General features: G+C 44.7%; 1 protein-coding gene across 3 annotated transcripts in view; it reads right to left on the bottom strand.

The window, feature by feature from the left end:
• Positions 1-202: 202 nt before the first annotated feature.
• LOC122492129 (myosin VIIA and Rab interacting protein) overlaps positions 203-12,088 on the bottom strand; it is a 375,178-nt gene continuing 363,292 nt past the window's right edge. The window contains exons 14-17 of one of the 3 annotated variants that reach the window (XM_043595686.1): positions 11,117-11,221; positions 10,943-11,003; positions 9,213-9,331; positions 203-2,016 (exon numbers count right to left, since the gene is read on the bottom strand). In XM_043595686.1, coding sequence (XP_043451621.1) covers positions 1,984-2,016; positions 9,213-9,331; positions 10,943-11,003; positions 11,117-11,221 — 318 coding nt within the window. In that variant the 3' untranslated portion in view covers positions 203-1,983. Of the gene's footprint in view, positions 2,017-4,153; positions 4,565-8,003; positions 8,849-9,212; positions 9,332-10,942; positions 11,004-11,116; positions 11,222-12,088 lie in introns of those variants that run through there. The other 2 variants (XM_043595688.1, XM_043595687.1) reach the window with 2 other exon arrangements.

Here is a 12,088-nt window from a genome sequence, read left to right on the forward strand (position 1 = left end):
AAATTAATCTAAATATAAATATCGACACTGAAGATCAAAATCACTTGATGACAAAATAATTCTTCCGAAACTATAACATATGCTTATGGTTTTTAATAGTAAATTAAATCTTTGCACTTATTTGGCACAAGGAAACCTTTATAAAATTTCAAATGCCATAGAGCAGGCTTCTTCTTTTTTTTTCTTTTTGTTTTTTTTTTTCGTTTGTTTTTGTTTTTTGCAAGGCTTACACAGTACACATTTTTGTCAAAGAAAACTGAATATTAACACTGGAACACACCAATAGTTGCTTTTCATGCCTCTTAAAGGAAACATTCGATTTGGAACTCAGATCTTTTGTTGTTGTTGTTGTTGCGTTTTTAAAATTTGTATTTGTCTGCTTTGAGTCATACCAACAGAACAAAAAGCCAAGATTTACTGTGTTTCAAAGAAGTCACTTCTGTTGGATAGCACATACACAGGATCAGCAAAGGGTGTCACCGGAAGATAGGTAGATCGCATCAGGAATGGATCGGAACACACATTTCAGCAGCAAATCAGGTCTGGCAATGTGTGTAGCAGCAAAAGAAGGTAGAAGTTGAAACCAACGCAGGGCGAGGCTTTGGGGAGGCATTCCGATGACACTTGGCTTAGAGGTGTGACTTTGGCAAACTAATCTCTCTGGCCCCCTCGGTTCCCAAATCTGAAAAGTGGGGATACCTACTGAAGAGGGTTGCTCCAAGGATGAAAGTGAGAAGAAACTGCCTTCCTCAAAGCAGTCACTTAAAACATTTCGGTCAAACTATCCCCTTGCCCCCCATCGTTTGCTTTCTTCCTAAGATTCAGAATGTCTCAGGGACAAATTTTAACAAAGGCTGTAAATGCTCAGTTCATTGAGCGGAATTCTCCACTGGCTTTTACAAGCACACTCTACACGGTCATGCCTTCGAGACCGCAAACGTGGAGCACGTGTCGGCTCGTGTGTCTGTTAAACTCACAGTTTGTCCTTGCTTTTTTTTCCTGTAAGGTCATCCTACTACTTTTGCCGAATTATCTACTGGGAAATAAATTCTGGAGGACATTTTCTCATGTGGTTAGAATCCAATTAGACGCGGCCATCACTAAGCTGCATCACGTGGATTCCAGACAGCGCCCCAAAGTTAAGCCAATGGTGAGCTTTCTCAAGCTCCTCTCCCCTTCACAGTGGGGAAACTGTCAGTGAGTCCAAGGAGAAACCCTAAATTCTCCATGAGACCTCGATTCAGAAAGACCTGGGCCTGGCGTGGGTGAGTCAGAACTTTCCATTCCGTGGTGTGTGATTGCAAAGCGATGGAAATGACTGGGCCACTGGTTATGGTCGTGTGGTGTGGGGAGAGGGGTAGCTAGGAGCTTCCCAGGAAGGAGGCGGCTGGAGGGAGACCTGCATCCTTGCTGGGTGCGCGCTCCCCAGATGGGACGGTCCGGATGTTCACTGCGGGGACATCTGCACATTTTTCCTTAGCATTTGTGGGGCAAACGTGGTTTTGAGAGATTAGTAAGAACTGGTGATAATTAAATGATAATCTCCATCTCCCTTCTTTCCACCCCCCCCCCCCCAAGCTCCCAACGGTTCTCCTTTGGACAAATAACTATTGACATATACTTTCAGTTGAATCAAAGGGATTAAAAAAAAGAGAGATCTTAAAGACAACACACAGTAGCGAAGCGAACACGGACAAGATGCGTCTTTTGAACAGGGAGCTCTGTTGTTGGAAGCCAGCGTCTCGGTTTTCTGTCTTGGATTCCCCTGGGAGCCGAAGGCAGCGAGTGGGCAAGACCGCAGTGCTCAAGTCTGGGGCTGCTTTCTGGGTGAGGTATCAGGACAGCCCTGTGCAGTGGTGCACCATGGCCCCCCCAGGCCCCCTCCTCGGGTGGAAATCGGTACAGTATTGGATGGCTGTTGGGTCAAGGCACTGTCGTGTACGGCCGGAGGCAGTGGGTCACTGGCAGTGGAGCTCCGTGGCACTAATACATCACAGCAGACGCCAGACTGGGCTCCTACGGCGAGACAATGAGCTCATGGTCATCAGCCACTTGGCAAGAGCAAGAAAAGGCAATTAAAAACGTCTCCTGCTTTTTTTCTTTTTAAATAGGCTTCGCACCCAACATGGAGCCCAATGCAGGGCTTGAACTCAAGACGCTGAGATCAAGACCTGAGCTGAGATCAAGAGCTGGATGCTTAGCCGACTGAGCCACCCAGGTGCCCCTGTTTCCTATATCATAAAAAATGTTTGTGCTCGTTGACTGGGAATATTTAATTATTTAAAAAGTGATACTTTAAAAAAAGTTTATTTTGGAGAGAGAGAGGGGTGCACCTGCATGCACATGAGCAGGTGAGGAGCAGAGAGAGAGAGGGAGAGAAGGAGAATGCTAAGCAGGCTCGAACCCACGAACTATGAGATCATGACCTGAACCAAAACTGAGTCGGACACTCAACCGACTAAGCCACTCAGGCATCCCCAAAGTGATGCATTTTTTACTTATACTTTTTAAAAAAGTGTTTATTTATTTTTGAGAGAGAGAGAGAGAGACAGAGCACAAGCAGGGGAGGGGCACAGAGACAGACAGAGGGTCCGAAGCAGGCTCCCAGCTGGCAGCAGAGAGCCCGAAGTGGGGCTTGAACTCACAAACTCATGAGATCATGACCTGAGCCTAAGTCGGATGCCCAAGCTACTGAGCCACCCAGGTGCCCCTACCTGTACTTTTTAATCTGTCTGAAATTTATTTGGCATGTGGAATACAGCAGTTATTTAATTTGATTCCCTTCCCATTACCACCCCCATGGCCAATTTCCTATGTTCAGAATCTCTTGTGGTTTGCTTCCCTCTCTTCTCTTCTCACCCCCACTTCCTTAAGTTCATTTGTTTTGTTTCTTAAATTCCACGTATGAGTGAAATCATACAGTATTTGTCTTTCTCTGATTGACTTGTTTCACTTAGCAGAATACATTCTAGCTCCATCCACATTGTTGCAAATGGCGAGATTTCATTCTTTTCGATGGCTGAGTAATCTTCCATTGTGTATATAAACCACATCTTCTTTATCCATTCATCAGTTGATGACATTTTGGCTCTTTCCCTAGTTTGGCTGTTGTTGATATGAGGAACCTCCATACTATTCTCCAGAGTGGCTGCACCAGTTTGCATTCCCACCAACAGTGCAAGAGGGTTCCCGTGTCTCCACATCCTCCAGCATCTGCTGTCATCTGAGTCGTTAATTTTAGCCATTCTGACCGGTGTGAGGTGGTATCTCATTGTGGTTTGGATTTGTATTTCCCTGATGATGAGTGATGTTGAGCATCTTTTCATGTGTCTGTTGGCCATCTGGATGTCTTCTTTGGAGAAGTGTCTCTTCATGTCTTCTACTCATTTCTTCACTGGGTTGTTTTTTGGGTGTTGAGTTTGGTAAGTTCTTTATAGATTTTGGATACTAACCCTTTATCAGATCTGTCATTTGCAAATCTCTTCTCCCATTCCATAGACTGCCTTTTAGTTTTGTTGTTTCCTTCGCTGTGCAGAAGTTTTTATTTTTATAAAGTCTCAGTAGCTCATGTTTGCTTTGGTTTCCTTTGCCTTCGGCAATGTGTCTAGTAAGAAGTTGCTGCGGCCGAGGTCAAAGAGGTGGCTGCCTCTCTTCTCCTCTAGGATTTTGATGGTTTCTTGTCTCACACTTAGGTCTTTCATCCATTTTGGATTTATTTTTGTGTATGGATTTATTTTTGTGTATGGTGTAAGAAAGTGGTCCTGTTTCATTCTTCTGCATGTTGTTGCCCAGTTTTCCCAACACCATTTGTTGAAGAGACTGTCCTTTTTTCTATTGGATATTCTTTCCTGCTTTGTTGAAGATTCGTTGGCCATATAGTTGTGGGTCCACTTTTGGGTTTTTGATTCCATTCCATTGATCTATGTGTCTGTTTTTGTGCGTGTACCGTATTGTCTTGATGATTACAGCTTTGTAATATGGCTTGAAATCCACAATTGTGATGCCTCCAGTTTTGTTTTTCTTTTTCAGGATTGCTTTGGCTATTTGGGGTCTTTTGTGGTTCCATACAAATTTTAAGATTGTTTGTTCTAGCTCTGTGAAAAATGCTGGTAGTATTTTGATAGGGATTGCATTAAATGTGCAGATTGCTTTGGGTAGTATAGACGTTGATTTATTTATTTTTAAAAGAACATTTATTTGTTTATTGTTTATTTATTTTTGAGAGCGGGGAGGGGCAGAGGGGGTAGGAGACAGAAAAGCAGGATCCCCGCTAACAGCCTCATGTGAGGCCCGAACTCACGAACTGTGAGATCATAACCTGAACCAACGTCGAACACTTCACCAACTGAGCCTCTCAGGCAGCCGGGGGAGTACAGACGTTTGAACAATGTTTGTCCTTCCAATCCATAAGCATGGAATGCTTTTCCATTTCTTTGTTGCCCTCTTCAATTTCTTTCATAAATGTCTTATAGTTTTCAGCGTACAGATCCTTTACCTCTGCAGTTAGGTTTATTCCTGGGTATCTTATTGTTTTCGGTGCAATTGCAAAAGGTAGTTCTTAATACTTTAAAACAAATCAAAAACACATTCTCATATACGCCTGTACCTCTTCTGAGCCTTCTTTTCCACTGACCATTTTTTTTATAGCTTTTAATTTGTTTTAAAATCTATCAGGAGGGGCGCCTGGGTGGCTCAGTCGGTTGAGCATCCGACTTCGGCTCAGGTCATGATCTCATGGTTCGTCAGTTCAAGCCCCGCGTCAGGCTCTGTGCTGACAGCTCAGGGCTTGGAGCCTGCTTCGGATTCGGTCTCTGTCTCTGTCTCTCTCTGATCCTCCCTTGCTCACATTCTGTCTCTTTCTCAAAACTAAATAAAGATTAAAAAAATCTAGCAGGAAAATCACTTTAATTTTGCAAAATGCTTTTGTCTATTCTTTCTGAGTCATTCTTTCGGGAACTTTAGTTCGAAAGAAAGTCCCACTGAGAGCTTTATGAAAATTGGATTAAACTACAAATTAATTTGGGAAGAAATGACTTTTTCTTGTTTAACTACTGATGTAACTGAGTAATCAATACCTCAGTATTAAAGGTATCCTTGCATTTCTGTAAAAGTTACGGCTGCAGTTAACTTGCTGATGCGTTATGTAGTAAGCTGCGTGTGTGTACATGTGAAGAAGGATAGCTGTTGTGTGGGGTGTGTGTGCACGCGTGTGTGTGAGTGAGCAGGCATGAAACACGTGTGCACACGTACGTGTAGCTTCACAACATGAATCTTTCAGTTTTCAAGTTAAGTGTTCCGGAGTACTTTAGATTGCCTGGAATTAATTTCTGCTTAAAAAAATCTATCCCTGAGGGGTGTCTGGGTGGCTCAGTTGGTTAAACCTCCCGCTCTTGATCTTGGCTCAAGTCATGACCTCACTTTGGTTCATGGGATTGAGCCCTGAGTCCAGTTCTGTGCTGACAGCATGGAGCCTACTTGGGATTCTCTCTCTCCCCTTCCCTCTGCTCTTCCCTTGCTTGCGATCTCTCAAAATTAATAAACTTAAAAAAAATTTATCAGCAAAACTATTTGTCCAGTCTTTTTTTTAAAAATATGTTTATTTATTTTGAGAGACAGAGAGAGAGAGTGAGCAAGGGAGGGGCAGAGAGAGAGGGAGAGAGAGAATTCTAAGCTCTCTTGGAATGCAGGGCTTCATCCCATGAACTGTGAGATTATGACCTGAGCCAAAATCAAGAGTCAGATGCTCAACTGACTGAGCCACCCAGATGGCCCCAGACAATCTTTTCTTTACGTTTTACTAAGTTTTAAGTCAGTTCTTACTAATATTCTGATGTAATTCTTATTTTATTAGAATTAAGCCTCTAAAATTCATTACTATATATTTACATCGCATGGTATGTTTAAATTAAAAATTTACATCTGTTAGAGTCTCTTGTTTTTATTTATTTATTTATTTTCTTGATTTGGCTTACAAAACACTCTGCTTTTTATTTTTTTGAAGAATAAGCTCTTGAACTTATGATCATTTCTATAGTTTTCTGGCTTGCATTCATTGGTTTCTGCCTTTATCTCTGATGTCTGGGATGCATCGTGTATGTGGGTATACGTGCTTTCTAACTTCCAAGTCGAGTTTCTGTGTATTTTAAGTTTTGTTCCAATATGCTAGGTTTGCTCTGTCACTTCTGGTAGTCTAGGCACATGTGGCTCTTTAGATTAATTAAAATGAGTGAAATTTAAAAAATCAGTTCCTTCAAGGCAGTAGCCACATTTCAAGGGCCCAACAGCCCCATGTGGCTGGCGGCTGCCATATTGGGCACCACACAGAGAACATATCCATCATTTTGGAGAGCTCTGCATGACAGCGCGGCTGGAGAGTCTCTCTTTTTGAAACTTGTTTTTAATGTTTATTTATTTTTGAGAGAGAGAGAGAGACAGCATGAGCAGGGGAGGGGCAGAGAGAGAGGGAGACACAGAATCCGAAGCAGGCTCCAAGCTCCGAGCTGTCAGCACAGAGCCTGACGCGGGGCTCGAACCCATGAACTTCAAGATCATGACCCGAGCTGAAGTAGGATGCTTCACTGACTGAGCCATCTGGACGCCCCCTGTTGAAGATTATTTCTGGCACTGGAGTCACAGAAGTTTTGTTTTATGCTTCCCACCTTTTGTCGCTTTTTGTAACCTCAATAGGTTTTCTTTGTAGCTGGTGAAAAATCAACTTTTATAAAGGGTCCATTGATGCTTGGAAACAAAGTGAATCTTCCATGAAGTGTAAAGTAAGAGAAATGCCTTAACTAAAGCTTATTAATTATACTATTCACATGCTCTCATTTGTACTTAATTAAAAAAAAAATGTTTATTTTTGATAGACAGAGAGAGCACACACGTGTGCACAAACAGAGGAGGGGCACAGAGAAAGGGAGACACAGGATGCAAAGCAGGCTCTGAGCTGTCAGCACAGAGCCTGACACGGGGCTTGAACTCACAAACCGTGAGATCATGACCTGAACTGAAGTTGGCCGCTTCACCAGCTGAGCCACCCAGGCGCCTTGTAATTTGTATTTATTTTTGGCATATTTGGGCTTCCCAAGGGTTGCTAAGGGAATTTTAAAGTCACCAGCCATGGCACAATAAATTGTATCACTTTTGCATGCTGAATCAAGAAAGGCTCAGGACTTACCTATTTATTTTTTAAAGTTTACTTGTTTATTTTGAGAGAGACAGAGACAGTACAAGTGGGAGAGGGACAGAGAGAGGGAGAGAGAGAATCCCAAGCAGGCTCCACACTGTCAGCACAGAACCCGATGTGGGGCTCAAACTCACGAACCATGAGATCATGACCTGAGCTGAAACCAAGAGTCAGACGCTTAACTGACTGAGCCACCCAGGCACCCCGATTTTTTAAAATCAAAATTAAAACATCCTCCTTCCCCGTTTTCTCCAAATGTTTTTCTCTTGGATTCTACTTTGTTTGAAAGTGATATTGCTGGGTTTTGTTTGCATTTGTTTAGGAAATATTGTCCATTCTTTCATTTTTAACCTCGCTGTATTATCTAAAGGTAACTTATTCTTCAAAATAATCTGAGGTGAACTTAGGTGATGTAACATTAACCATTTTATTATTTTATTTTATTATGTTGAGGGAGAGATAGAGCATGAGCAGGGGAGAAGGGCAAAGAGGAAGGGAGAGAGAGAGAGAGAGAGAGAGAGAATCTTAAGCAGGCTCCCCTCTCAGTGTGGGGCCTGATCTCACTACCCTGAGATCATGACCTGAGCCGACATTAAGAGTTGGACTCTTGGGGCGCCTGGGTGGCTCAGTCGGTTGAGTGACCGACTTCGGCTCAGGTCATGATCTCACGGGTTGTGAGTTCGAGCCCCGTGTTGGGCTCTGTGCTGACAGCTCGGAGCTTGGAGCCTGCTTCGGATTCTGTGTCTCCCTCTCTCTCTGCCCCTCCCCTGCTCATGTTGTCTTTCTCTGTCTCAAAAATAAATAAAACATTAAAAAAAAAAAAAGAGTTGGACTCTCAACAGACTGAGCCAACCACACGCGCCAACATTAACCATTTTAAAGTGAACAGCCCAGTGGCATTTAGTACATTCGCCATGTTGTGCAGCCATTGTTTGAAAACCTCCTGTCCCTCTAAAGTAAAATCTCCTATCCACCGAGTGGCTTCTTCCGATGGCCCCTCCCTACAGCCCTTGGCACCCCCTGATCTGTGTTCTATCTCTATGAAAGGTAATTTATTTGTAACTCTCTTATTTATAACAGATTCCTTCCCTGACCCTAATGGTCTGCCCTTTAAAGTGCGTAATGCCTCTTTTTCACTCTTTGAAGTAACGCTCTGATGGCCAGGAGCAAAGTAACTGGACTTTAAAAGGTCGAGGGAAACGGCTGAGCAGTGAAGAAAAGCTAACGGGCAGCGCTGTTGCCATGGGGTGCCTAAGAGACGCAGTAATCCGGAACCCCAAAGGGCACGCCCCCCATTACATCATTACCTGGTGCTCCGCACTCAGAGCACAGGGACGGTGGGGGGGGAGGAAGGGGAAGGGAGGGAGGGGCGAGGCATAAAAGATAACAGAATAAACTGGCCCTTGCTCTAATCCTGTCACTCAGACATCATCTGCCCTCAGCATATTGGTACCACTGAGGCAGGTTAGCTGGATTATCACTTCCCGTATCAACAGCACCAAGCCTTTGCCCAAACCTGAAGCATGTGTTGGTGTTCAGGCAAAGAGTCCGTTAGCCCTCTGTACGCGATCGCCTCTTTACGTGCCAACGATGTCCTGTCCCTCCCTTTGCATTTAGGGGCAGCTGCTGGCTTTTCTCAGGAGCACAACAAGTAATTCAGGGCTAATAAGAGATTTAAGGAAGAGTGAATTTGGATCAAAAACAGGAGAAAGACTCTGGCACCTCAACCAGACCTTAACGTTCCCATGTACGTATTTTTACTTCTCTCGGATCAAACCCCACAAGGAGCTGGATGTACGGTTGAGAGGACGTAGCCACATATCAAAGAGGTGAGCGGTACCGGGCACGGTGCTCATCACTTCTCACTGCACCCCGCCCCCGCCCGTCTCCCCAGCCAACGGACCATGAAACCATCCACGGAGGATGCTTCCTGGGGCTCTGACGGGGGAGCTGTAGACGGAAGGGCTACAGACTGGAGGCACCATCGGCAGTGGAAGCGACGGGCACTGAGACAGGGCTGACTTACCATCAAATCCTTGGTGGTGCTTTTCCTTTCATTAGTCCTGTTTGTCAAGGAGCCTTGGAGAAGGAAGTTGCGGTTAAATGTTTTAATGGTGGTCACTGAAGACGCCTCGATGTTTTCGGCTAAAAGGAAACACATGGAAGTCAGTGGTACCCAGGAGCGGGGCCGAGTGTTGAGGAAGAAAGACCAGGTGTCCCCATCACCCAGATTTTTGCTCTAGACTTGGCATCTCATTGCAGTCCACAGGTCTGACTGTAGAATCTCTAAATTCTATGTCTATGTTTATGATATGCACCAAATGAACCCAAGAATTGTTAGCGGCTTTCCAGGAAGAGGTAGCTTGGAGATAATTGAACATAGTTCACCAATCCTTATTTGCAATTCTGGACTATAAAAGGCTCTAAAGACAAAATCTTTATAACTTTGGGGCCAAAACTGTCTGATGGGAAACCCTGACTTAAACTGAAATGTGGCCATTTAAAATCCTGGTCCATCCCACCCAGTGTGAACATTCTCGAGCTTTGCTGAGAGGATTTAATGTGTTTATCAGAGGCTTCCCCAGACACCAGAGGGAGGGGACTGTTATGAAATATACAGTACATGTACCGTCTTAGCTTTCTGATGTCCAACACGTCCTAAAACATATATTTATCCAAGGGTTTCAGATAAGGGACCGTGGATCTGTAATAAATTGTAATTGTATAGGGTCTCATGGAATATAAAGTAGGCATTCAATAAATGTTTGTTGAAGAAAAGATCGGTGGAACCAAGAGTCAAACATCTATCTTCTGTCTGTCTGTTCTTCTACTTTGTAGATCTAAATTTCTGGTTTGGCATCATTGTAAGCGGCTCCTAAATCCAGGGAAAGTGTTCAAAATGCCCAGTGGATGAGGATGCCACCCCGGCATTGCTGGACTCCCTTCTGGGCGGGGCGCTGTGTTAGATGCCTTCGGTGTCCTGCCCACGTTTCCCTGACATCACCACACATTCTGTCATTCAGCACATTCCGGAAGCATGTGACCCCAAGCACCGTCACTCCCTTGGCTCATGCACGGGGTGGGGCAGAAGTACCAGGGGATTAATGCCTCCCCACCCCCACCGGAAACTTCAGAGGCTGAGGGCTGACAGCTGATATCCTCATCTTCCTGTTCTTTGGGCAGGAAACTCTGAGGTGCAGTCAATACTGTCTCCCAGGAAGTCCCCAGCAGGATTCAGCCTCATTTGCCCAGAGAAGTAAGCTATGAACTAAATTGCACTGTACCGGGGTGCCTGGGTGGCTCAGTCTGACTCCCGATTTCAGCTCTGGTCATGGTCTCGCGGTTCATGAGTTCGAGCCCTGCATCGGGCTCTGTGCTGACAGTGCGGAGCCTGCTTGGGGATTCTCTCTCCTCCTCTCTCTCTCTCTCTCTGCCCTTCCCCCACTTGCACACACACATACTCTCTCTAAATTAATAAATAAACATTAAAAAAAAAGACATTGGACTGTACTGATTTAATTTCCTTCCCTGAATCATTTCTCTCTTTTCCTACCACGATTTTTTGCAATCACGTTCCAAATCACATCCTTGTCCATGGATCTGCCTCTTGGGGGGATTCAAGTCCAGACAGATTCTCCACAAGAGCACTTCTAGGTAAGAACTCCCCGTTAGGTCTGGTTCTCAAAGTCAGATCACCAAGTCACTCAAAGTCAGGCTTAATTCTTTGATAGCTCTGCTGTTTTCCTTTAAGCACACCTTTCACTGGTGGGGCAGGCAGTTTCCTCCTCTGCTGCCTTGATGTGTCTATGGTTTGTACCTACAAACAGAACACAGCAATCAATACGCCTTTGCAAAGCCAAAGATACATTATCTTCCAAATTTTCCAGGTGGGGCAATATTCCAACAGAGGGAGTGAGGGACAAAACGCACCTGGTTCCTTTGCTTCTGATCGCGTCTTCTTGTGAGGCGGACACACGGTGCTATGTTTAATCCTGCAATGGTCAGGGCTGAAATCCGGCTCTCAATATCAGAAATCTTAATGCAACAGAAAGACAGAATTGGTAGGCGAAAAAGCACAGGAGGGGAGAATCTTTGTTAAAAGTGTCAGGAACCTCGGGGCATCTGGGTGGCTCAGTCGGTTAAGCGTTGGACTGCGGCTCAGGTCTCGATCTCACAGTATGTGGGTTCGAGCCCCACATCGGGCTCTGTGCTGACAGCTCAGAGCCTGGAGCCTGCTTCCTTTTCTGTGTCTCCCTCTCCCTCTGCCCCTCCCATTCGCCCTCTGTCTCTCTCTCTCAAAAATAATAAAAAAATTAAAAAAAGTGTTAGGAATCTATAAAGATTCAATCTGCCTTTATGTATGTTCATTTACTCAACTTGCTTTTTTTTAGGATTTTATTTTTTAAGTAACCTTTACACACAACATGGGGCTCGAACTCACAACCCTGAGATCAAGAATCCTGTGCTCTACTGACTGAGCCAGCCAGGTGCCCCTCATTCATTCAACTTCTACGAGGCCCTTCTCCATCTAGTGCCATAGTAAAAAAACAGCATAGGTTTTTCTTTGTAAATTTACATGTCTAGCTTGGTAGCTCCAGACTGTATCAACACCCTTGTCAGAGTATTTCTGGGGATAAATGGAAGCCTGGGGCATGATGGGAACCGTGGCCCAGGGCCTCCTGGCTCAGCCCGGGGGCGGAGGGTGTGAAAGGTGGTCAGGGAAGGCTTCTATAGCAGGCAACACTTGATGGGAACTTTGAAAGGCAGGTATGATTTAGAGGCCCTTCCATCTCCCATGACTCCATGAACCAAAACCGCAGAGCACCGGCTCTTAGGAGGGAGGTCCAACAGCCCCTGGTTCAAGTCCGTTTCTTTCACTAAAAGGACAAGTGCCTTGAGAAA

This window comes from Prionailurus bengalensis, chromosome C2 (assembly GCF_016509475.1).
Source record: "Prionailurus bengalensis isolate Pbe53 chromosome C2, Fcat_Pben_1.1_paternal_pri, whole genome shotgun sequence".
Taxonomy (NCBI): domain Eukaryota; kingdom Metazoa; phylum Chordata; class Mammalia; order Carnivora; family Felidae; genus Prionailurus; species Prionailurus bengalensis.